General features: G+C 42.9%; 1 protein-coding gene across 4 annotated transcripts in view; it reads left to right on the top strand.

Moving 5' to 3' along the window:
• The window catches only part of GOLT1A (golgi transport 1A), a 77,367-nt gene that overhangs the window by 6,559 nt on the left and 43,399 nt on the right, over positions 1-27,409 (top strand). For 3 of the 4 annotated variants that reach the window (XR_016311614.1, XR_016311613.1, XM_089669404.1), the window contains exons 2-3: positions 8,444-8,535; positions 8,609-8,787. Coding sequence is in view for 2 of the 4 variants with exons in the window: in XM_089669404.1 (XP_089525530.1) it covers positions 8,444-8,535; positions 8,609-8,787 (271 nt within the window). In the remaining 2 variants the exon portion in view is untranslated. The remainder of the gene's footprint in view (positions 1-8,443; positions 8,536-8,608; positions 8,788-27,409) is intronic. The other variant, XM_089669405.1, reaches the window with a different exon arrangement.

Here is a 27,409-nt window from a genome sequence, read left to right as displayed (position 1 = left end):
CATACGCTGCTAACTGCACTGCACAAATTACTGAATGTCCCACAGGATGTCTTATGCTGTTGGTGACCTATACTCCTTTCAGAGTTAAAAGCTACACGCTGTCATTTTTCTTCAGCACTGGGGTCAAGTACTCACAGGAGCATTGGTTGTCTCCTGTCGATATCCAACAGGCACTTCTAATTTTTAATGAGGTAGACTCACCACCATAGGACAGCTGTAGACTTTCCAACCAACTTCCTCTTGTCTGTCTCCAGCTTGATCCCTGGAATTGAACTTGCGAATAAGTTCCCTCAGCTAACCCTAGCTGGGACCTTAATGTTTTCATAAAGGCTTCTCTAGCACTCCTGTCCCGGGTGTAAGAGCCCCTGTGCAGGGATCTCTTCCTGTAGGACTGGACCCAGGAACACTGCACACCTCTGCACAGGTCTCAGACTAGTTATGGGCTCTCTCTCCACTTTCTGGGCACCCTTTCCCAGGGATTGGCTAGAGGTCCATAAATATTCAGGTTGTTAGTTCTGTCCTTCCTCCCACTATACTTCTGGAATCCTCTAGAAGACAGAAGAAAGTAACATAACAGCAGCCTGTGAAACACTGAGCAGCCCTAGAAAATTAACGCTAGCTCCAACAACCTACACTTCACTAGGAGCATGCTACAACAGTGTACAGTACACAAGTTACAAAACATTATGTGGGAAGCCTTCAAAAAGGTTAGAAGGCAAACAGTACGTACCTGAAATGGATTAGCCTGGAATCGGACCAAAGACTTTAATCTTGCTTAAAAAAAGTACAAATATGAATGTAAGATAATCAGGAGTCGCTGGCAGGGGACCCACAGTACCCAGGTTTGAATAAAAATAAGAAATAGCCAGAGAGAAAAAGGCAGAAGGAAAGAGGGGAAAAGAGAAAGGAAAGAGAAAAAAAGGGGTGGGGAGGAGGAGCAAAATAATTATAACAAAGGTCTCTTCTCTGGACCTCCAATGTACCCACTAATTGATGCTGGAGGCCAGGAGCTCCTTGCACTTGTTGGAAAATAATGAATTGGGTCCAGTAAAACCAGGTCTTGTGAACCGGGTCTCTTGTCTCCTCAAAGAGGCAGTGAGCTCCTCCATGTGCATAATATCATTAACTGATCTAATCCAGTGAGTCACTGTAGGAGCCGAGGATTGTATAGTCTTTCACTGAAGGAGGCCAGGAACCCCCTAATCACGAAAGCGCATTCAGGGTGAACGAAGAAATGGTTAGCACCAGTGACACCCATCTCTTTGCCTTTTCAGGCTTACACCAGTCCAGTATCCTGGCAAGATGAATGACCTGGTGATAATATACAGGGTCTGGGAAACCCAAAACCCTAGATAGTTTGGGCAAAAAAAGGCTTACCAACTTTATTGTGGGTGGACAGTCTGTCCAAAGAAACTGTAGGAACTCTCTCTTGACTTGAGGTAGGAAGGGTCTGAAAGAGATATAGAGTAAAGAGGAGGAAGCATCAGATAAGTGCAGTACTAGATTAAGGTATTTATTGACACAGGATAAAAAAAAAAACTCATAAGAACATTAAAATGCTCATAAAGTGTAGTTTCTCCACTCACTCCTGTTCCGCAGAATCTGCCATCACAATCTAGGCTTGGAGATGGAACAGATGGGGCCTTGATGACCTGTGTACAACAGGAAGGACACTGGAACCAGTGTGGAACGCACGGGCAGAAGTGACGTCACTGAAAGGAAAGGACTGGAACCAGAGATAGGCTATGTGCTCAGAGCTTCTTGCTCCTTTACAGGATAATAACAAGGCATTAACCAGAGAAATTGTATGACAGAAAAAGACTAAGTGGCCCCTCAAGTCTGCTCATTTTTTTTTTAATTTTCATTTTTTCTGAACTTTTTTTTGTCTAAGTATAGATCTAACTTTGTCCCAAGCACTTACTGTTGGCTGACTCACTACCTCTGCAGGAAGTCTACTTCAAGCAACAAGTACCATTTTAGTAAAATAATACCTATAAGGGTCGGTTCATACCCTCCATCTTCCTAATAACCAGTGACTCATCCTTGCTGTCAGGAGCAAGGATTAATTATTGGTTGTTAAGGAGCTGGGGTCCTAACAATGATGAGTCATCCCTGTTGTCAGCAGGGGTTCCCAACAATTCTGACAGCAGAATGTAAAAAAAAAAAAAAGAGACGGCATTAACACAAAAAAAAGTCACTCCATAATCCTTACCATGCCATTAGGTCTGGTATGGATTTTAAGGGGAACCCCATGCCAAAAAAAAAAAAAAATGGAGTGGGGGTCCCCCAACAAGATCGATACCAGACCCTTACTTGAGCATGCAGACCAAAAAAGGGGGGGGTCAAGCGAGTACCTCCCCCCCTCCTGAACCATACCAGGCCACATACCCTCAACATTAGGGGGCATCTTACCATTTTTTTGTGGCATGGGGTTCCTCTTAAAACCAATAACTGACCGAAGTGCCTGGTATGAATTATTTTTTTTGGGGGGGGGGGCATGCATTTGTATGTATTTATTTGGGTCCCAGCATGCACTCTGTTTTTCCAGTTCTGGCATACAGAGAAAACCACAGAAAAAGCTGGCAAAAATAATTGGAAAGCCTGGGCAGCATGGAGCCAGGCTCGGCTGGGTCTGTTCACCTCTATAGTCAGGACCTCCACCATTTGGGGGGCTTTTAATGTAGAGAGGGGTTCCTGATTTGAAAAAGTGGATTTTCATGTGAATCAGGCTTTGATTTGAAAGGGGGGACTATGCCGACTTTCCTTCATCTCTCTTGCTCTCCCTCGTTCTTGCTCCCTCTCTCCATTCTTCCATTTTTTTTCTCTCTTGGTTTCTCTTGCTCTGCCATTCACCTTCCTCTCTCTTCCTGACTGCTGCAGTCTAAAATCTATGCTGCACAGGGGCAGACTGACAACTCATGGGGCCCCCGGGCAATAGGGGATCATGGGGCCCCTGTGTCCTTGCCCAAACTCAAAAAAGCCTATGAAAAAGATACCAGGGGCATCTCATGGGGCCCCCTACTGACCCCGGGCCCTTGGGCAGTGCCCAAGTTTCCAAATGGTCAGTCTACCCCTGATGCTGCATGTTTCTTATTCACTCTGACCTCAACACTCTATACAGTATGTTGTGCATTACAAAGCCCTGACCAAATAGTCATTGTTTTAACAAGTTCCTCTTTAAGATAGGCTCAGAAAACCAATAGTTCTTATTGTGCAAAAAAAGCATGTACTAAAAGAATGTATTTTTAAAAAAGTGATCCTTTGTGCTAAAGTTTACATGTGTCAGTGATACTGTCACTTGTAGCACAGTAATTTAGTATTTTAGGGACATGCATGTGCAGTGTATAGGCACAGGTTCTGTTTAACCACCACTATTTAAGCCATTTGCAGGATTATTCCCCTCCTCTCTATGGGTCTGCAAAAGTTCACCAACTCACTGAAACTGCAGAGACATAGGAGATCGATGCTGTGACCCTACAGCAATGCAATGTAAGTGTTGCTAAGGCAACCAGTTGGAGCATGGAGCAAGGGCCTCTATGGGTCAAAGGCAGATCTTGTGATCTTGTTGTGATGAGTGTAGAAAGAGAATAAAGTGAAAAAACTGACTTTGATCATGTTACAGACTAATTCACATTAGTGAAAGCAAGTGAGGTACAGTTATCATTTTCATGTAGTGCCATAACTTATTAGTAAAAAAAGATTTCAGAATTTGACTTGTATTCTAAGTTGATTACGTTGGTGAAGTTACCGATAATATGGATGTTAAATATTTAAATAGGGACTCAATTTCACTGCTTTTCATAAGCATTATTTTCCATAGATGCACCCTTGCATATAGCGCACCCTGGAAATCACATTGGGTGTAGTTAGTGATAGGACACAGCGATAGTCTTGCATTACATCATGCTTGTCAATCGTTCCAGATTTTCTGGGGCAGTCACGCATTTTACTAGGCTGTTCTGGGATGACTGTGTCCTGGGCAGCAGAGACAGCAGCAACCTGTCACTAGGCTAAACCTACAATCAAAATTACATCTCCCCAGCAGTTTTTGGTGATCTTCCATTGCTTTTTCAGGGCTTAGGGAAGAATCCCCGAGGAGGAGCATTTTACCACTGCTGCTGCTTGTGTGGGGAAACGTCATTCTGGTTGTAGATTTAGCCCATTGACAGCCTGCCATAACAGGTAAAATATACGACAAAAGCCTCCACACACCGCTCTGCTTGAATAAATATCTTTATTATACATTACTGCACCTTATACTGTACAGTCCTGACCCCCCTGTACTGTGCCCTTCCACCCCACCTCTACTGTGCCCTCCTGTTCCACTGTACTGTCCTCTACTACCCCACTGTACTGTGCCCTCCTGTTCCCCTGTACTTTCCTCTACTACCCCACTGTACTGTGCCCTTCTAACCCCCAAACTATGGCTCAGTGCCCCCCCATACTGTGCCTTCCTTCCCCCTTAACTGTACCTCCCTGCCTATCCTGTACTGTGCTCTCCTGTCCCTCTGTACTGTGCCCTCCTGCTCCCATGTTCTGTGTATTTCTGTCCCCTCTGTAATGTGCCTTCCTTCCCCTCTGTACTGTGCCTCCTGCCTGCCTGCTAATGTGCCCTCTTTCTGCCCTGTACCTATCAGGAATATTCCCTTTTCCACCCTTTCTAGTGTTAATGAGGAGGTGGAAACTGAGCTCCTTGCACAAATAGAAAAGCTGCAAAGGCTGAGACAGTGATAACAATGCTAGCTTTTTAACAACCCTGAAATTGATTGGAGTAATGGCACTGCTGAAACAGCAAAAGGGTGGAAATGTATAAATCTATTACAGTCTACTACAAGACAATTTTATGGTATGGATTAAAGAAACCTATACTAGAAATGATTCAAAGCTTATTATTAATGTTCATATAAAATAAAGTCTGGGTAGCAGTGAGCATAACATGATTTTATTTAATGTAAGCTGTAAACAACAAGCACAAACTGCAAAGATAAAAACTCTTTAATTGATTGTAAAGTCTTTTTCTAATTGATATAATAAACCGGTTTACACTAACTTGCTCTGTGCTGTATAGATACAGGAGTAAGGTAATCGTTAGAGGGAGGACGAGGGAACACCGAATGGAAGGTTTTTTTACCTTAATGCAGAGAATGCATTAATGTAAAAAATAAACCTTAGACTTTAAAACCACTTTAATTTTAAGAGAGCAACGTTTTTATTTTTTTATTGTTGTCAAAGAACAAAAACAGAAAATGGAAATGTTTAACATTAAGCTCATGTCCAAAGTTTAAAAAGTTATAGAGAATAATAAAAGAACTTTTAAAATATAAAAACAAAGGAACACTATCAAGTAACACTATCATTTGAAAATGAAAAAAAAAAAAAATGTAAAAAGGAAATCAAGGCCATAAAAATTCAAAATGAACTACAGTTGTAAAAGAGAATAGAACAACCCCCCAAATATTCTTCAAATATATTAATAGTAAAAAGATCAGGCCTTTACAAAAATAATTAAAGAGTGGGTGACTGGGTTCAAAAAGAAGGCAAATGTTTTTTATACCTTATTCAGCTCTGTGTATAGGAAAACGGGAGAGGAGGAAAATGATAATGGCCATAGTATTGACATAGACCCAAAAGAACTTCAATAGCTCAAAATATATATGGTTTAGAAATATTTAGACAAAATAAATCTTTATAAAGCACTAATTGAGCTTTGATATTTCAAAGTGGTTGTTTCTAATTTTTAAAGTCTCTTTGGTGACTGGCATAGTACAATTAGATTGGTGTGAGGTCAAGGTGGTACCTATATATTAAAAAGGGATCAAAGTATTTACCAAGTAACTACAGACTGGTTAATTTAACTTCTATAGTCGGGAAGATACTGTAATTGAGGGTTTTATCAAACTGAAGAGGTTTTTTTGCTAGAAATGAATATTTTAAGCACATACTACGTGAATTCAGCTAAACAGCACGGATAATTTAAGAGTTTTAGATTAAACGTGCCATTTATGTGTTTACAAATGACACCAAGCTATGTAGTGAATAATGCCCTGAGGGTGTCTCAAACATACAAGCATTGTTTAATTGGGCAGCTATTTGGCAAATGAGGTTTATTGCTGATAAATGTAAAGCTATGCACTTGGGGGCTAAAAACATACATGCACCTTACAGGGGGAGTTAATGATTGAGAAGGATCTGGGTGTTCTGGTAGATCATAGACTTAATAATAGCATGCAAAGCCATGCTGAGGTTTCTCAAGCAAGCAAAATACTTTATTTTGTTAAAAGAGGTATAGACACCAGAAAGGAGGCATAAATTTGCCTCTGTACAAAGCATTAGTAACACCTTATCTGGAATATGCAGTTCAGTTTTGGGCAACAGCTCACAATAAGGATATTGGGAACTGTAGAAAGTACAGAAAGTATAGAGAAGGGCAACCAAACTGATAAGAGGCATGGAGGAGCTCAGCTATGAGGAAGGATTAGAGGAACTGAATTTATTCTCTCTTGAGAAGAGGAGATTAAGTGGTCCATATAGTGAAAATGTGAAAGACTATCTCAAGATCTGGTTTTAGTCAGCTCAGTGGATTGTTTGAAAAAAAAAAAAAAGGGCTGGATTATTTTCAAAATGCACAAAATATAACTGGATACTAGGTAAATATCTAGGGAATATTCGGTTGCCTCTTAGGGGATTGGGAAGGAATTTTTTTTCTCTGTTGCAACAAATTGGATCATGCTTCATTGGAGTTTCTAGCCTTCCTCTGGATCAGCTGTGGGTTTCAGGACTGTGTATATGGAGATTTTCTATTTGTGCGTGTTTGTGTGTTTTTTTTCCTCTGTGGGCTGAACTGGGTGGTCTTGTGTTTTTTTTTTTAAACCAGACTGTGTAGCTATATTGTTGCAAGGCAAGTAACTGCAATGCACAAAAGCAATAAAGAAGTAAATTAATATGTTTGGATGCGTTAAACTAACTCACATGAATACTAGGCTATAGTGAGATGATCAACCTAAAATACAATAATACTAAACCAAATTAACCTGGTTTACACAGTGTTAATAAAGAACAGCAAAGACAGTGAAAAATCTAAATAGCACGAAAAGGTTTCACAATACCTCTCTGCAATAACTGGCCAAAAGATGCTCCAGAGTGCACCCTGTGATTTTTACCCCTGGATGTGGATATGCATAGGTGCTCCTGAAGGGGTACCCCTGGAAGGTGTTTTTATTATACCTGATGACTAATTTGCATTCATAAGCTGGCTAGTGTTGGGGCCTGATCTGCACGGTGGTGCACTTGTTACCATCTCTTTAAAACTGCATGCAGTGAATGACTGTTGGGCTGCTAAGTAATGAGCAGCCAGCATCTCTGGTGGCTCGGTCCTCAGGATTAGGTACTCACAAGGCTCGTTCCTCTCTGGTGTGAGCACACACCACTCACAGCTCCGGTCCCAGTACACAGTGGCTTAATCCCTCAGCTCTCAGAGTACGCAGAACACTGCAATAGGTCCATACTCTCCATGGTTGCCACACAGGAGACACCAATCTATATATCTCCAGTTCTCAGCAGCAAACACTCTGGTCAGACTCTAAATTCCCCCGTAAACGCTCTCTCCCTCCCCCCATGATTATATAGATTTGTGGGTCTTTAAGTTTGCAGCCCTATTCACCTGCACAGTATAGCGCTCCTTCTGCACTACAAGTCCCATGATCCAATAATACATACATTAAAATATTATAGAATAGAAATAATATTGCTGTCTTCCATAATTCAAATGTCTAAATCTAAACTGTGAATAGAATAGAATACAATAAAAAGATTATAGCAGTCTTCTGAAATTTGGAAAGAATAGAGAAGAATAGAATAGAAAATGAAATAGAATAGAATAACATAAATATAGCCATCTTTCAAAATTCAAATTTGTAACAGAATTAAAAAAAAAAGGAAGAATATAGCCATCTTCCGAAATTCAAAATTTGAAAATAATAGAATAGAATACAATTGAATAGAATAGAAAATAAAGGAATAGAACAGAAAAGAATAGAATATAAAAAAAAATGGAATAGAATATAACAGATTAAAATAGAAAGAATATAGCCATCTTCTGAAATTTTCTTCTCTTAGTAGTTCTAATATACATTTACTACAACAGCTGCACAAACCTATTTAAACCAAACCAATTAACTTAACTTCCAATCAGATTTTGTGGCACTTCAGAGATTTACTAATGATTACCACAAACCTTTCTTTTTGGGCTGTGAAGAAACATAGTGAGTCACAGAGTTTGGTTAGAAAATATGACCCTGTGTTGAAACAATATAGGAATGTGTTCTCATGATAGTTCATACAGGTCTTGCTAGAAAAAAAAAGTATAAAAGTATATTTGTATTGAAATAAAATACATTGTATATATTTGTATATTGACATAAAAATATTTCCAATTTTTCCTTAGAGCTGGGTGCTGGTTTTGCAGGATTTGGTGTTTTCTTCCTAATATTTGGTGTTTTGCTATACTTTGACACTGTGCTTCTTGCTTTTGGAAATGTAAGTATTTGCTATGTACAATGCTATTGCCTTTTAACTGAAAACGAGAAATAACCTATGTTTTGTATTATAGATTTTGTTTCTGACCGGCCTAGCACTGATTATTGGTCTCAGACGGACATTCAGTTTCTTCCTTCGGTGGCACAAACTGAAAGGCAGCTCCTTTTTTATAGGGGGAGCTTTTCTGGTTCTCCTGCGATGGCCAATAATTGGAATACTTTGTGAGTTGTACGGCTTCATTAATCTATTTAGGTAACTCTGCTTAGTGTTATATGCAACATGTTAATGATTAATATCACTGAAATATACTGTATACAGCAACTAGGGTAAAGTAGTCACAACTAAGCAGTGCTGCAAGTGGTGTAGACAAACTAGGTGGAAACCTAGAGCTACAAGAGATAGAAAGCAATCTATAATTTAGTTGTCATATCATCTTGTGGTAAACAATTGATGGAATGTACAGCCGCTCTGCGCTAATATGATTAAAGCAGTATGTGTTGGTGCAGTGGGTGGAACATAACACACACGGAGAGCAGGAGTACACACAAGGCTTTTATTGAAAGGCAAGGAAAGCAGAGTTCTGGTAGGCAAACGGGTAAATCTGTAACACAGGGCTGAACACACTACAGGGATGGCAGGACTCCAACTCCGAGGTTTGGATGTGTTCACAGCCAGGAAGCACAATCCCACCGCTTGCCACCAATGTAACGGAACCGGACCCAGTCTGCACTTGGGTATTTCCGTTATACTACCACTTCCCCGTCCGAACACAGATCCACGGACACCACTCAAAGTAAAATCAGGAAATAGACTGCTTTAACACAGACACAAGATATACACATTCAAGTGTACAACCCCCCTCCCTGCATATGGACACAAGGCGGGGCAAACCAACACACACATCAGCAGACACCCCCTACCAAGCCAATACACAAACACATACATCCCATAATAGTTTGCTCCCAAGCAAGACACACAATAGAACAATGGGATGCACCACATGGCAGTAGAAAATGAACAACCCCCACACCAATATTAGAACATTTCACCCTGTACCCCTAACAGGCACAGGGTGACTTACACATAATAGGGATATGGGGAGCTGAGACAGGGGTCTCCCCACCCCTACAAAAGGGGCTGTGTTCCATGGTGGGGACCATCACATTTTTCCCCTTTCGGCAGGAGACTAACGCAGGAGTAAACCCCAGACGGGTGGACTCCGAAGTTAGTCTGTACTTCCAGTCCCCCAATGCCAGCACCCACACAGTACCCCAAGCAAATTGTCCCAAACAAAGCATTACTCACCCAGCCAACCTCTGCCTCTCTCGGAGAACATACCCGCCGCTGGGGAGAAGTATGGGCAGTCCTTCTCCCTGAAGTCCTCTCAGCCACTGGAGAGAGGACAGGGTGGGTGGGCCGACTCCATCATGCTGTTGGGGATCTGGGCCGACTGCCCAGGATCCCTGGGGTATCCAGGTGGTGACTGTAGTTGCTAGGCAGAGGCCAGCGGTGCTCTGTCCTGTTGCCAGCACTTCTGCTGGGGACCCCACATCTGCTCCGGCTAACTGTAGGGGAGGGAGGCTGGCTTCCTTCACTCCCAGACTGTGGATCTGCTGCTGGGATGGCATTCCTCTGTCACTGTCCCCCTGGTGCACAGATCCTGGCTTGGGAGGGAAGACAGTTTTCTCTAACCTGGCTCACTGTAAGGGAGGAAGGACAACAACCTCCTCTCTCTTCTCCCCCTGGGCCTCTGAAACTACCGCAGTTGTAGGGCAGAGGTCCTGGACCCTCTGTCCGGTTGTCAGTGCTTCAGCTGGAGAAGTTTCTTCTACCTCCAAAGATGCTGCTGGCAGGAAATCCCATGTTCCGGTCAGTGGTGTAGGAGAAAGGCTGGCCGCCTCTTCTCTCAGGGAGACTGAAGCGGTTGTTGGTACTGGGTAGATGGGTAGAGCTTAGCAATGTCTGGCCCTGTTGCCAGCTCTTCTGCTGGAGGCTCACCAGGTGGTTTTTCCTCAACAGAGAAGTCTATCAAATCCCCAGTCTCTGGAATGGCTAAATGTTCAGGGCACGGGCTGGTGGCCCTTGGGCCCAGTGCCAGCACTTTGGCAGGTGACTCATCACCCACAACATCCTTCAGTGAAAAATCCATTGGATCCATACATTCTAGGATCTGTAATTGGAGTGATGAGCCAACTTCTCCATCTTCCATACCCTCATCCAGCTGTTGGACAGACGCATTCCTCCATCCAAGCTTGTCCCGTGCAGAAACAGGATCGTCTAAATAAGCCAGCACTTGCTACATCCGCCATAAGACCTCCGTTTCCATAGCTGCAGGTGGTATCTGTATCTCTCCTCTCCTGCTATACGAACCTAGGATTCCGGTGGAGGGTTGGATGTTTCAGACTGCAGGTGACTCATCACCCATAACATCCTCCAGTGAAAAATCCATTAGGTCCATACATCCTGGGATCTGTAATTGGAAGGATGAGCTGACTGCTCCATCTTCCATACCCTCATCAAGTTGTTGAACAGACGCATTCCTCCATTCAAGCTCGTCCCATGTAGAAACAGGATCGTCTAAATAAGCCAGCACTTGCTGCATCCACCATAAGACCTCCGTTTCCATAGCTGTGAGTGGTATCTGTCTCTCCTCTCCTGCTATCCGAACCTTGGATCCCGGTGGAGGTTTGGATGTGTTCACAGCCAGGAAGCACAATCCCACCGCTTGCCACCAATGTAATGGAACCGGACCCAGTCTGCACTTGGGTATTTCCGTTATACTACCGCTTCCCCGTCCGAACACAGATCCACAGACACCACTGGAAGTAAAATCAGGAAATAGACTGCTTTATTCTAACACAGACACAAGATATAAACATTCAAGTGTACAACCCCCCCTCCCTGCATATGGACACAGGGTGGGGCAAACCAAATCTAGCAGTCAGAGACACATCAGCAGACACCCCCCACCAAGCCAATACACAAACACATACATCCCATAATAGTTTGCTCCCAAGCAAGACACACAATAGAACAATGGGATGCACCACATGGCAGTAGACAATGAACAACCCCCACACCAATATTAGAACATTTTACCCTGTACCCCTAAAAGGCACAGGGTGACTTACACATAATAGGGATATGGGAAGCTGAGACAGGGGTCTCCCCACCCCTCCAAAAGGAGGCTGTGTTCCATGGGCCCCCCACCCAAAGTAACTCCCTTCACATGCCCCATCATTGGTATCAATGGGAGTCACAATGTCCCATTGTTGGTATCAATGCAAGGAATAGTGCCCCGCCATTGGTATCAGTGGAGGGAATAGTGCCCCATCATTGGTGTAAGTGGAAAGAATAGTGCCCCATCATTGGTGTCAATGGGAGGAATAGTGTCTCATTATTGGTGTCAGTGGGAAGAATGGTGCCCCGATGTCAGTATCAGTGGTAGGAACTATGTCGCACTGTTGCTAGCAGTGGGAGGAGAGCCGATAAAAGCAAGTAAAGGGCCGCATATGGCCCCCGAGTCACAGTTTGGAGACCACTGGCTTACATGGATGAGACCATCCACTTACCACTGGCAGGTGTGATTCAAATGACCAGCTTTTATTCATTCATTCATGTAAAAAAACCTGTATAAATAAACAAAACCTTTATCCCAAAAGTAAAAAAAAAAAAAGTGTAATTGCTGTAACTGATTATAATGTTTGAGTCGGAGTTTGGCTTCAATTTGTTATTTGTATTCAAATCTGCTAATACATTTATTCCCACCACAACCACTCCCACCCCCCACATGACTGACAATTCTGCTGTCATCTGTGTCCTGGATCATTCCTACAAAGTAGTGTCTCAATAATACTGGGAGTGTGTTACTGGCCAGATCACCAGGTGAAAGCAGAGGGAAAAGAAGCCAATAAAAGGAAAACACATCTAATAATTGGTGAAATGCAATATAATACATTTTGAGGTTTAATACTACTTTAAAGTCTGGTTTTAATTTTACACGGTGCAATCCTTTAAACCTTCCCACTTAGACCCAACATTCCTTTACTTTATGCATTTACTCTGTACTGTAGACTTCCTCTATTAATCCCTCTGAGACAAATTGTCTTTACAAGGTGAGAAGGTGTCTTCACTTGTCGGAGGTGTAAGGCGTATAGGTTGGCAGTGAACAATGTAAGGAGCTGTACTGCATCTTTCACTGCTAATAGATATTATGAGATCTTTGAGTTTATCATTTGCAACACCACACATGTGGTTTATGTATGGCAATGTCTGTGTGATTTGCAGTATGTAGGCCAAACAAAGCATCCTCTGAGAAAGCAGAATTTCAGAACATATTCATAATATCATTATAGTTTTTTAAAAACACAGTGTATCCATGCATTTTTGACAGGCACATGGTAGAGACCAATTGGGTTTGCATTTTTGGGGAATTGACTGAGTCTACCCATTCTGGAGGGGATCAAACAGGATTATGGACCCCTTTAGGAGGGAGATGAAATTGAAATTCCTGACCGTGGGGGGGTCTAAATGTTGAGGTGGATATCAACTGCTTCATTAGTGATTATTCATTTTAAATTAGCCAATTAAGTCAGTTACGATAAAATCAATTACCTGAGGTTTCTTTATCTTTATAAAAAAAATCACTCACTTCTAGTTTTTATTAAAGAATGAGAAAAAGTAATTTATGAATTTTGGGAAGATCCTAATTGATATTTTAAGTCTATATAGTAAATAGGTGAAAGATAATAATTTTATATATAGTATTATTTACAGTATTTTAAATGTATGTTTGGGTGATTTGCTCATAGGGGCATTCATATTTTAGGGGGACTTTTGTAGTCATAAAAAAATTTGTATATTTTAAAAAGGATGGTATAGGATATTACTAGGAGGAAACAGAATTTACATGGATTTCTTTTATTGATGTCAATTGATATATATAATTTGTATAATATGTTTTTCATTTATATGTAATTTTTGCCAACTTGCTGGGGTTTTGTTGATTGTATAATTTAAGGCTAGGTCTCTGTGTCCAACTAATTGTAAATTATGCTGTAAGTCATGGGGAGGATTGCAGCATATCCAGTATTTACATTACCGGTTTACCTGTTGTCCAGGATATGTGGGGTTAACTTGTCGTAAAAGCCTTTGTAGAACAGGATTACCTGTGCCCCCATGTCTAACAGTGCCTTTGTGTACACTCCCTCCGCTTGGATGGAGATGATGGGTGAAGGGCCTACCAGATCATCAGGAAGTCGGTCTGTGTTGGGATTTGCAGTTTGGATTCGTGCCTTTTTATGCTGTGGTACTCTCTTCTTCAAAGGGTTCCTCCCAGGCTTAGAAGAGGGGTGTGTATCAGCTTCCTGTGCTCGAGCGTCAGCCAGTGGGGTGGAAAAGTGGACTGGCTCCATGGGCAGCTATTGGGGAGGTTTGAGTGGTTTTGAATTCCCAAGTTTGGGTTCCTTGGGAGGTGGAGATCCTTGGGTTTTAAATTGGCTCCTTCTCTGAGTCTCCCTTTTCCTGCCAGCTTAGAGGAACAGTTTCTTCTCAAAACTTGCACTACCTCAGCTGTGGGTCAGCTGTCTTACCTCTATGGGGACATTGAGCACTGAAATGCCCTAGTTCTCCACACTGACAGCATCATCTGGCTAAACGGGTGACAGGTTCTCTTTTCTCTGCAGTCAGGGCTGATACTGGCTGTCTCATTTCAGTCAAAGACTTCTGCATCTGTGCCCAAAGGGCCTTGCTAGCATCTTTTGCTTTCGTGCCTCCTTGCACCTGGATCTTGTCAAGCTTTCTGACATTCTGACAGCTTTTCAATCTCCTGTTGGCAAGTGTGTTCAAATATATATGGTAGTTCGGTGCAATTCTCGTCTCTGCCATGCACCTCTGATAAAGCTTCTAGACATTCGTAAGGAATGCACCCTGGCTTGTCTCGTTTCAGGTTCTGAGCAATGTCCGAGGCTAGGGCTTGCAAGCTCTCCACCACTCTTCTCTTTATGATGTCAGCTACTTCCCACTTCTCTACTTGTCTGGATGGCCTGATCAATCCAGGTATCAAATTCATCCTCCCTAGAGGGGGGTGGGGATCCTGCGAGAGAAGAAACTCTGCTTACGATAACTGTGACTTGTGGTCCAGATAGAAATTATTAATAGGGTCTCTATAAACTTCCCAAGTACGGCCACGTTGACGACCCATGGTCCCTCAGAAGCAGTGACCGAAGTGGAAGCATCTGGATTGGGTGTGGCCCACCTTGAACTTTCTTGGTTTTGCCCCGATTGGCCAAATTGTACAGTATGAGATGGGCTTCGACTGATTCGGCTTATGGAAACTGTCTTCTTAGAGTGTGGAGGAAACCCCTTTCTTCCACTTAGTCAATACATAGGTGTCATTTAGTCAGTTCTCACCAAGCATCAGTTAGTGGGATTGTGAGAGAGTGGCAATCTGACACTAAGTCACTGATCTCTGCAGTTACCACCATATACATTTTTCTTTTTTAAATTCTGGTAATATATATATATATATATATATATATATATACACACACATACATACACACAACATAGTCTGTAGACACTATAACTTTCACGTAAACCAATTATACACTTATTGGAATTTTTTTCTACCAAAGACAAAGATATATAGCAGATTACCGTATTTTTCGCTCCATAAGACGCACCTGACCATAAGACGCACCTAGGTTTTAGAGGGGAAAAACAAGAAAAAAAAATATTCTGAACCAATGGACTGCAGACACAGTACAGGGGATGACCAGAGACTGCGGACACAGTACACGAGATGACCAGAGACTGCGGACACAGTACAGGAGATGACAAGAGACTGCGGACACAGTACAGGAGATGGCCAGAGACTGCGGACACAGTACAGGAGATAGCCAGAGACTGCGGACACAGTACACGAGATGACCAGAGACTGCGGACACAGTACAGGAGATGACAAGAGACTGCGGACACAGTACAGGAGATGGCCAGAGACTGCAGACACAGTACAGGAGATGGCCAGAGACTGCGGACACAGTACAGGAGATGGCCAGAGACTGCGGACACAGTGCAGGAGATGACCAGAGACTGCGGACACAGTACAGGGGATGACCAGAGACTGCGGACACAGTGCAGGAGATGACCAGAGACTGCGGACCCAGTGCAGGGGATGACCAGAGACTGCGGACACAGTGCAGGGGATGACCAGAGACTGCGGACACAGTGCAGGGGATGACCAGAGACTGCGGACACAGTGCAGGGGATGACCAGAGACTGCAGACACAGTACAGGAGATGGTCAGAGACTGCGGACACAGTACAGGGGATGACCAGAGACTGCAGACAGTGCAGGGGATGGCCAGAGACTGCAGACAGTGCAGGGAACGATCAGAGACTGCAGACAGTGCAGGGAATGACCAGAGACTGCAGACAGTGCAGGGAATGACCAGAGACTGCAGACAGTGCAGGGGATGACCAGAGACTGCAGACAGTGCAGGGGATGACCAGAGACTGCAGACAGTGCAGGGGATGACCAGAGACTGCAGACAGTGCAGGGGATGACCAGAGACTGCAGACAGTGCAGGGGATGACCAGAGACTGCAGACAGTGCAGGGGATGACCAGAGACTGCAGACAGTGCAGGGGATGACCAGAGACTGCAGACAGTGCAGGGGATGACCAGAGACTGCAGACAGTGCAGGGGATGACCAGAGACTGCAGACAGTGCAGGGGATGACCAGAGACTGCAGACAGTGCAGGGGATGACCAGAGACTGCAGACAGTGCAGGGGATGACCAGAGACTGCTGACCTTTGGGGAGGGAGGGGGAGCGGGTACCTGAATTTGACAGGTACCCGCTCCCAGTTCCGCGGAGTTGTCCTTCCTTTCTTCTTCCCGGGCCGGCTTCTGTGACAGCCGGGTGCCCACTGCGCATGCGCGAGAAGCGCTACGCTTTGTGAATGGCCCGGCGCCTTCTGGGACCTGTCATGTATCCCAGAAGACACCGGATCATTCACAAAGCGCAGCACATGCGCAGTGGGCACCCGGCTGTCACAGAAGCCAGTGCGGGAAGACTGTGCAGCGCTGGAGCGAGGAACAGGTAAGGCCCTGCAGGAGACAACAGCTGAGCGGCCGGCCCGGTATTCTGACATGGTGGTGGCAGAAATACCGGACCGGCCGATTTATATTCGCTCCATAAGACGCACTGACATTTTCCCCCCTTTTTTGGGGGGAAAAAAGTGCGTCTTATGGAGCGAAAAATACGGTACATTTTGGACTAAATTTATGAACAAATTTAGAATTTTTTAAATTTTTTTTTGGATAGGTTTAATAACAGAAAGTAAAACATATTTTTATTTTCAGATATATAAAGATATACACATTATATATATATATATATGTATGTAGAGAAGTGCTGGTTGCTTTAAATCTTAAACAGCAGTTGCAAAGCATTTTTTTTTCTTTTCCCTCTTTGTGAGTGACAGACAGGAAAAGCAGGACTGTGCTCTGATTGGTGGTTGCTACAGCTGAGAAGGATCCACCCATAGCAGCACTGTTGCAGCTAAACTTATGATTGGCTGTGGAGGAAATGAGAGAGAAAAAAGGAAGAAGAAGCACATGTGGGGAGGCAGACATTTTCAGGGAACCGCATGGAGCAAGGGCTCCTGGTGTAAAGTCACAGAGTCTCACTCTCTGTGCTGCTAGAGCCCATGGGATGGGCTGGGAGTGTGTAGCAGAGGAATTGTTGCAGGAGGACAGTGTGCAAATCAAGGATTGTCCTGCCTGACACTCAGGATTACAGCCACTCAAGTGCATGTGTCTCTCAAAGTTTGGAGCTGCTGTAAGAGAGAGGATGTCTACTGCTGTCTAATGCTATCTAAGAGGACAATTCAGAAACAGTGAGTACTCTGTAATGAAAGGGGATTTTGATATTGCTGTTCATCTGTGGAGAATGGTCATGAGAAAGCCTGCTCTCTAATTCTCAGAGTGACACAGATCTTGGAAAGCTCAAGCTGCTCAGAATTAGCTATTCCTGCTGCTGATTGATGAAAGAACTCTGTCTCTGTGTATTACTGGTGATTGTCTCCTCAAAACTTGTGCTGTGGCTGAAGAGTGTGTTTAGTTCCAAAACCCCACAGAAGCTTGCTGTTTTAAATATACTGAGCAAGTGTTAATACAACAGGATTCACCTGTATGGTAAAGACTTTGTTGAAGTGTTGTTCTTTTCTATTGCAATGTTCACTGGAAGATTTTGCTTAAAGGAGACTGTGCTATCCTGCTACCCCTGGATTACAAATACTCTCCCATGCAGAGAGTGAGCGCTCTTCCATTGATTAAAGGGCCCCAATGTTGAGAGACTAAGTTTCATTCCACTGGCCAGTGGTTAGGTAGGACATTTCTGCTCTAGATAGTACTGCTATAACAAATGTCAATAAACTGCTTAACCTCATTAACAGTTATTGTTTCATGTGTCAATGTCACTCTCATGTGCCACCCTAGTCAGTGTGATACTAGTCAGTTTTTGGAGTCTTTGGCAAGTGAAGAGTGATTTCTTACTAACTGTTATCCAAAGTGGTATCTGTGGTTTATGTACATTACCTGTGTTAAATCAGCTAGTTCTTTTTCAGGGTTTGTTTCTTCAATAAAACCCATATAAAATATTTTCAGAGTGTCAGAGTGTTCTGGGTATAATCAGAGGTGTCACCAGATTCAGGTGAGAGCTGAACCTATATATCTAGCCAAGATCCACCCAAGGGTGTGCTAGATATATATAAATGAAAAGCCCACAGGTGATCAAATACCTATTTGTGTCTATTTGTGTGAAAAAATTATAGAAATTCCATTTGGGTACAGCGTTGCATGACCGCGCAAATACCAGTTAAAGTAGCACAGTGACAAAAATAACAAAAAATGGCCCGGTCATGAAGGGGTAAAACCTTCCAGAGCTTAAGTGTTTAAAGTTATAAGGTGTTTGGTAAGGGTCTCTTTAATATATGAAGTTGGTGGCAAAAGTCAATTTAAGAGGAGGGGGTGAAATGGTAGGCATGGTTCACTTTAAAAGGTGAGTTTTCACTTGGGCGGCAAAAAGCTCCCTCTGTAAATGGCCTAAGCAGAATGGAATGCAGCTGCAGGGAAAGGATTCTGCCTAGCAGAAAGCAAAGGGGTTAACTTAGTTTAGCAATCTGTGGGCAGTAATCACCATGACAAACAAGGAATGGCTACTTGCAGCAATAAAGGTCATACTTGTCTCTAATATGGGTCAATGTTGAAGAATGTTAGGACCCTTAACAGGCCTAATTGGCAACCAGTACTAAATGTAACTAGTAGCAACGATGCGTGGGTCAGCTATCCTCTCACAAGTACTTTTGCATCAAGAGATGGTTGTTCTGCAGTGGGGTGTCCCCTCTAACTCAAGAGATGCAGTGGTGATGCATGTAACTCATGCACTCTTGCAGCACAAAGGTCTTCCAGGGCCGTCTCAAAGTGGAACTGCACTTCATCTGGATACCACAAACTAAAAATGCTATAGAATTCATTTTTAATATTCAATACAAACTCCTCCATCCATCCATGTCTCCATGCCTTATTTTGCTGAGAAATAATTTTGAAAAACCCTTCCTGGCATTTCTGGCAGTGGCCATCTTGAGTAAGGGCAGATGATTCATGTAGCAGTTACTTCCTGGAATCCATCTGTCCTTAGGTCAGGCATTGGTTGAGCTGAGAACCCTCCCTCCCCTCTTGAAGGTTCCCGAGATTTTTGACATCATTAGCCTAGGCATGGAACCCAGGAAGTAAATGAAGCAATGCAAAAAAAAAAAAAAGCTTAAAATAAGTAAATATGATATACTTTCTTATCTGTTTACTAATGCTAGCAGCATGATTAGAAATAGCCCATGTTGATTGAGAGAGTGAAGTTCCATTTTAATGTACAGGCCCCCCTGGGCACTGCCCAGAGGCCCTAGGTGCATGGGAGCCCCATAAATAATCTTGCATTGCATCATACTTGCCAACTGTTCTGGATTTGCCAAGGCATTAATGATTTGTACTAAGCTGTCCCTGCATGGCTGTGTTCTGGGCAGCAGGGGCAACAGTCCACCTGTCAATGGGCTAGATCTTCCATCAGAATGACATCTCCCCCACAGTTTACAGCACTCAAGTGCCTTTCAGGTGAGGCAGAGCATTTTAGCACTGCTGCTGCTTGTGTGGGCGGGATGTGCACTGTGACGATCACATGGGATGAATAGGAGATGAGGGCTAGCGGATCAGAGCAGTACACATGCCATCCGCACAAGCAGCAGCAGTAGTAAAATGCTCGGCTTCAAGGCTTCTTCCTTAACCCCTGGACACTTTCACCCCCTTCTGCCCTTTGAATGATCATGCAAGTAATGCAACACTGTACCCAAATAACATTTTTATCATTTTTTTTTTCTTATAGACAACTATAGTTTTCTTTTGGTGGTTGTTACAGACAGCTGCTTTCTTGCCACTGGAACAGAGGAACAAAGGATTATTGATGGAATTGCACCCAAGAACTAGATGACACTAGCTTAAGTCAAACAGGAACTGTTTTTTTTTTATTCACACAAGAAGGGTCAGAGATGACTTTCTGTCTTGTAGAGAATTTATTCCACACAAAATCAGATCAGAGCTTTATAACATTATCCTAAATAACGCCCATCCCGGGCAGTCCAGTGCCTACATAGAAGTACATGGACACCATACAATATAATATCAGTCATTTAGGGGTGATCCTGAGGGAGCGGCACCAATCCTGGGGTACCATTAAAAAGCTCCAAGCCCAAATGAGAGTTCAAATAATGACGTCCTCTGGAGGTCATGGGCTGGAGCAACAGCTGGTAAAAGATATCTGGGAGCAGTCCCTACTATAGTGGGTTGAAAGTTCCACAGCCCTGGGTACTAAACCCCGGTAATATGTTGTGGTGGAAATTCCAAGGTTCCCAGGCTCGCTCCCTCACCGTAACCACCCCAGCCCAGGCCCCATCAAGAACACAGTCCCAAAAGAGTGAGGTGATAGTTCTTTTGAAGCAATTCTGAATAAAGTTCATGGTGTCCCTGCTGGTCCTAACTGCCATAGAGTTCCTATTAAAACAAACCAAAAATTGTTTTTAGGGCAAACACAAGGAAACAGGCCTTCAAAAATGTAACAAAAAGGGAAATATAACAAATAACAGAGTGGCTATGGACAGAAAAAATCCCTACAGCCAGAGTCCATTGCAGCAGTATTTAATTACCACTGCGTTTTTTTTTTTACTTTTTGCTATATAAACAAAAAAAAGACTGTACATTTTGAAAGAAAATGCATATTTCTTAGTTTCTATTATAACATTTTGCAAAGAAATAACTGTACTTCATAAAAAATTTAAACTGCTACATTTCTTTGGTAAAAATAACCCAAATCAGTTTAATGCATGTTATTTAGTCTGTGGGATAGCTATAGTGTCTACAAGCTATAGTACATATTGTACATATGAAAATTGATCAATCCTGATGTACTGATGGCCTATTTCATTTCCTGAGGTCCTGAGATTTAGTAAGAGACATAATGATTTTTTGAAGTTGTATTTTTCCCATAATTCTTTGCAAAATAAAAAAAAATTAAAAAAATTTTCCCACAAAATTGTCATTTTAACAATTTATAGGCATACTTGCAATTACACCTCAAAACACATTCTGCTACTTCTCCCAAGTAAAGGGATACCACATGTGTGAGATTTCTTCACAGCCTAGCCACATAGAGGGGCCCAAAATCCAAGAAGCACCTTTAATGACCATATTCTGGAAAGCAAATACCCCAATGCATTTTCTACAAGGCATAATGAGTCTTTTGAACATGTCATTTTTTTAGCCACAAGTTTTTGGAAAATGTGGAAAGAAAAAAACTTTTTTTTTTTTGTTTACACAATGTTGTCAATTTATAAGATATTGCTAACACACAGATTGAACATACTAAAAAATACAGCCCAAAATACATTCTGCTACTCCTCTTGAGTACAGTGATAATATTATGTGTGAGACTTTTTCAAGGCCTAGCCACATAGAGAGGCCCAAAATCTAAGGGGCACCTTCAGTGCATAAATAGTGGCAAAAATTGCACATCCAATTTTCAGACTACCTATCAAATTGGGGACACTGACAGATGTTGACGGCCTACTAGGGACACCAACAGATGTTGAAGGTCCAATAGGGACACAGATGTTGATGGGATACTGGTACACTGACAGATGTTTGTACACTGTGACAGCTGTTGATGGTCCACTAGGGACACCGACAGATTATGATGTTGCAATGGGACACTATTGCTGATGTGCACTGTGACAGATGTTTTTGTGCACTGGTACACTGACAGATGTTGATGGGATACTTCCTTACCTCTGTACTGTGCCCCTCTGCCCTAGCCTGTACTCTGCCCTCATGCCCCCTCTACTGTGTACGCCTACCCTCCTGTACTGTGTCCTCCTGACCCCTCTGTACTGTGCCTTCCTTCACCTCTGTACTGCGCACTTCTGTCCACCCTATGCAGTGCCCTCCTGCCGCCCCGTATGTGCACTCATGCCCCCCATACTGTGCCCTCCTGGCCCCCTATACTGTGATCTCTTGCCCCCTGACCATATTGTGCCCTCCTGCCTCCTTCCCCACTGTACTCTGCCTTTTTGCCCCACTGTACTTTGCCCTCTCCTTCCCCCGTATGGTGCACTCCTGTCCCATGCCCTCCTGCCCCCTCTGTACTATACTCTTTTGCCTCCCCACCTGTACTGTGCCCTTCTGCTCCCCTCTGTGCTTTCATGATCCCAGTATTGTGCCCTGCTGCTCCCCTGTAATGTTCCTGTATCTGTATCAATAAAAACATACAAACAGCAACAAGCTTACAGAAACGCTGCTGCCAATCTTGACAGCAGTGTTTGTGATGTCAATAAGCACCAACTCTGCTCTACATGTGTTTCATCTGATGGGACATCTCCAGGAGCTGTGATACTTGTCTTTGGCACTATTTTATGTGTTTCATAATTTATTTGATGATGGTGTATTTTGGGTTGCACATATTGTTTCTTTGATAAGGTTGCATTATCCATCATTTTACTTTTAGGAGCTGCATTTAAAACATCCATAGAAGCTGCCCGATTCCAACTGTTGTATCACATAGGAACAGTTCCCACCAAGTCTGGCATTCAGTGACTATATTTAATACTATATAGTATTTAATTTACATTTTTGTAAATATTTTATTATATCCTTTCATGTGACAACACTAAAGAAATGACACTTAGCTACAATGTAAAGTAGTGAGTGTACAGCTTGTACTTGTATAACAGTGTAGATTTACTATCCCCTCAAAATAATTCAACACACAGCCATTAATGTCTAAACCGCTGGCAACAAAAGTGAGTACACCCCTAAAGTGAAAATGTCCAAATTGGGCTCAAGTAGCCATTTCTCCTCCCCGGTGTCATGTGACTCGTTAGTGTTACAAGGTCTCAGGTGTGAATGGGGAGCAGGTGTGTTAAATTTGGTGTTATTGCTCTCACTCTCTCATACTGGTCACTGGAAGTTCAACATGGCACCTCATGGCAAAGAACTCTCTGAAGATCTGAAAAAAAAGAATTGTTGCTCTACATAAAGATGGCCTAGGCTATAAGAAGATTGTATTACACCCACCGTGTTGCAGCTCAGTTTCAGGGTCTTGGAAAATGCTGGGTGCAATAACTAGAAGAAAGTCATATACACGCCCAAAATCAACATGTAGTCATGCAGGTACCTTTTAATCAGCATTTAAACCATTATTCTATGTATGTGAAAGACCATCTACTAAATGAATACCTGCCCTGGCACATCATAGCATTCATGCGGCATTCCAAGAAATAACAGAATCCAACTGCAATATTCTTGCACTGTCAAAACCTCCACTTTTATTATCTCACGACACACAGGAGGATATATCTTATAGTCATCACAATCTGCATAATAACACACACCAGTAAGAGTGTGAGCATTACAGCATGAAATAGACATCATTTGACAGCGTCACAGAACAGAATTAATACATTACCAAAGCTATGTGGAAGTGGGAAGGAACAAATCCCATCGGGACCATACTGCCCAGGGGGTCACGTGGAAGCCGTCGGTGCGACTGGTTGATGAGCCCATATAGCCTTGGCAAAAATCCCAGCGTCAGAGCGTCCTCTGGCAACTAGGGGGAGGGGGCTTCCTACCAGTATTGCCTGGACCGCCAGCTTTTAAACCATTTTTCTGGAAGCTGTCCAATAGTGGGCGGGTGCCACACCCACCATAGGAGGAGCTAGCAGAATGTAACGCGAGGATATCAGAGTCACGTTCAACCATCATATTCGTTATCTGAAGAGTCACATTTTTGCTTTTTATCTGCCCTAAACTTCTTCTCATCTACCCAAACTTAAGGATTTCTAATTTCTCAAGCAAGTAGACATCTTTAAACAGGTTTTTTCTTCTAATGTGACACAATAGATGTCATAAACACGTTTCATTCCATAAAATTTTTTTTATCTTGCTCTCTGCAGAATATCTTGTGACTCTGTTCCTTTGGCTTAGAGAAATGACATCAGTCACCTCTCATGCCCCTAGCATTTGAGCAACAATGTTTTATTGTAAATATTACCCAAGAAACAAAGGGTCCAAGGCCAACACATTTCATAGGCATTACAGTGGCCAAGACCATACAGCGGTTTAACAGGACAGGTTCCTCTCAGAACAGGCCTCGCAATGGTCAACCAAAGAGTGCACGTGCTCAGCGTTATATCCAGAGGTTGTCTTTGGGAAATAGACGTATGAGTGCTGCAGGCATTGCTGCAGAGGTTGAAGGGGTGGGTGGTCAGCCTGTCGGTGCTCAGACCATATGCCGCACACTGCATCAAATTGGTCTGCATGGCTGTCGTCCCAGAAGGAAGCCTCTTCTAAAGATGATGCACAAGAAAGCTTACAGTTTGCTGAAGACAAGTAGACTAAGGACATGGATTACTGGACCCATGTCCTGTGGTCTGATGAGACCAAGATAAACTTATTTGGTTCAGATGGTGTCAAGCATGTGTGGTGGCAACCAGGTGAGGAGTACAAAGACAAGTGTGTCTTGCCTACAGTCAAGCATGGTGGTGGGAGTGTAATGGTCTGGGGCTGCACGAGTGCTGCCAGCACTGGGGAGCTACTGTTCATTGAGAGAACCATGAATGCCAACATGTACTGTGACATACTGAAGCAGAGCATGATCCCCTTCCTTTGGAGACTGGGCTGCAGGGCAGTATTCCAACATAACTACCCCAAACACACCTCCAAGATGACCACTACCTTGCTAAAGAAGGGTAAAGGTGATGGACTGGCCAAGCATGTCTCCAGACCTAAACCCTATTGAGCATCTGTGGGGCATCCTCAAACAGAAGGTGGAGGAGCGCAAGGTCTCTAACATCCACCAGCTCCGTGATTGTCATGTTTCATGACAGACATATTGACTGTCATATGCCTTCAAGTGTTTGTGTTTTGTCTCTGCTCCTCCCTTTCCTTTGGTTTAGTTAATGCTGTATAGATAGCCCACCCCTTTTTCCAGTAAGGCACTGCAGCAAGCCTCATAGCATGGAGCAGAAACATTATGATCTTTTGACCTATGGAATCTTCATTGTTGTAAGATTCTCTCAATTTATGGAATAAACTTCACAGGGTCTACAAGATGTCATTCTCATTGAGTCACTGACTGTGGTATCCAAGTGAGGTTGAAGTTATCGCTATCTCATTACAACTGTAAGTTACAGAGATCACACTATCAATGCTTAGATTGGAGAGACAGAACAGTGTCATCATGGAGGAGTGGAAGAGGACTCCAGTGGCAACCTGTGAAGCTCTCGTGAGCTCCATGCCCAAGAGGGTTAAGGCAGTGCTGGAAAATAATGGTGGCCACACAAAATAGTGACACTTTGGGCCCAATTTGGACATTTTCACTTAGAGGTGTACTCACTTTTGTTGCCAGCGGTTTAGACACTAATGGCTGTGTTGAATTATTTCGAGGAGACAGCAAATTTACACTGCTACAATGTGAAGTAGTGAGTTTACAGCTTGTATAACAGTGTCATTTCTTCAGTGTTGTCACATGAAAAGATATAATAAAATATTTACAAAAATGTGAGGGGTATACTCACTTCTGCGAGATACGGTGTATATATATATATATATATATATATATATATATATATATATATATATATATGTATATATATGAAAAAAAGGAATAAAGACAGAAATAAAAAGAAGAAAATAAATCCTCTATATTAATAATAATATAGAGTGAATGTTGTCTGTCGATAGTATCATGGTTTATGGTGTTGAAGATCTATAGAATTTTCACAGCTCATTAATAATATTAGCATTTAGATGGATTTGTAGTCTACCCAAATAATTCTTTTGATTTGCTTTCATATACCATTCAGTGTGCAGGAAGGGTGTCATTATCTGGGATATTTCAGAATTTTACAATGAGTGTTCCATAAAGTTTTGCCAGTGATTGAAGAAATGCTTAGTAGAGTTTAGGGTTTGTGTAATCATATCCATTTTTTGTATGTACATTAAAGATTTTAGCTCTCTTTTCATCAAAGTTAGTTTTGGAGCATTTGGTGATATCCAAGGCTTAGTAAACACAGTGATGACCATGTTAGTATCATAATTGGTTTTGAAAGTCCTGATGATGGAGAATCAATATAACCAAATAGGCAGATCAGGGGGTCTTTTTCAATTTATATCCTTGATATAGTATGTATGTAATTTAACCACCTCCAACCCGCCATATAGTCCATTGGTGGGCGCAAGGTGGTTCTCTCGTTCTGAGAAGATGTCATATGACGTCCTCCCATTCTCAATGCGCATGCAGTTCAGGGAGCGTGCAGCGCGGCGATCGGCGGTGCACTGTGTCCCTCGGACACAGCGGATCACCAATCATGGAAAGAGCCGAAGATGTCGGCTCGGTCATGTGATCAGCTGTGTCCAATCACAGCTGATCACATGTAAACATGGAAATGCCATGTTATCAGCATTTCTCTGCTCTCGAGTTGTCACGCTGACAGCTCGAGAGGAGAGGAGAGCCAGTAGTCGGCTTTCTGCGGAGGCGACATGTACACTGATCATCAGGGCACTGATGATCAGTGTGCCCTGATGATCAGTGTAGCCCCAGCAGTGCCACCTGTCAAAGTCAATCAGTGCCAGCTGTCAGTGCCGATCAGTGCCACGTGCTGGTGCCCATCAGTGCCACATCAATGCCACATATCAGTGCATACCAGTGCACATCAATGCCACATATCAGTGCCCATCTGAGCTGCCGTTCAGTGTCATCCATCAGTGCCAATCAGTGCCACCTAACAGTGCTGCCAATCAGTGCCACATATCAGTGCTAGTCAGTGCCGCCTATCTGTGCCAGTCAGTGCTGCCTATCAGTGTACATCAGTGCCGCCTAACAGTGCCATTCAGTGCCGCCTAACAGTGCCAGTCAGTGCCGCCTAACAGTGCCATATGTCAGTGCCATATATCAGTGCCACGTATCAGTGCTGCCTTTCAATGCCCATCAGTGATGCCTGTCAATGCCCATCAGTGCCACTTACCAGTGCCTCCTCATCAGTGCAGCCTATCAGTGCCCATCCCTGTAGCCTCATTAGCGCACATCAGTGAAGGAGAAAAATCACTTACTTACAAAATTTTATAACAAAAACTAAGAAAAAACTTTTTTTCAAAATTTTCAGTGGTTTTTGGTTTAAGAAAAAATAAAAAACCCTGAAGTGATTAAATACCACCAAAAGAAAGCTCTGTCACAAAAAAATAACAATTTTATTTGGGTACAGTGTTGCATGAC

This window comes from Staurois parvus, unplaced genomic scaffold (genome assembly GCF_062004578.1).
Source record: "Staurois parvus isolate SC_StPar_1 unplaced genomic scaffold, SC_StPar_1.0 ptg000074l, whole genome shotgun sequence".
Taxonomy (NCBI): domain Eukaryota; kingdom Metazoa; phylum Chordata; class Amphibia; order Anura; family Ranidae; genus Staurois; species Staurois parvus.
The sequence above is the reverse complement of the archived record's forward strand: the minus strand, read 5'-3'. Positions and strand labels throughout refer to the sequence as shown.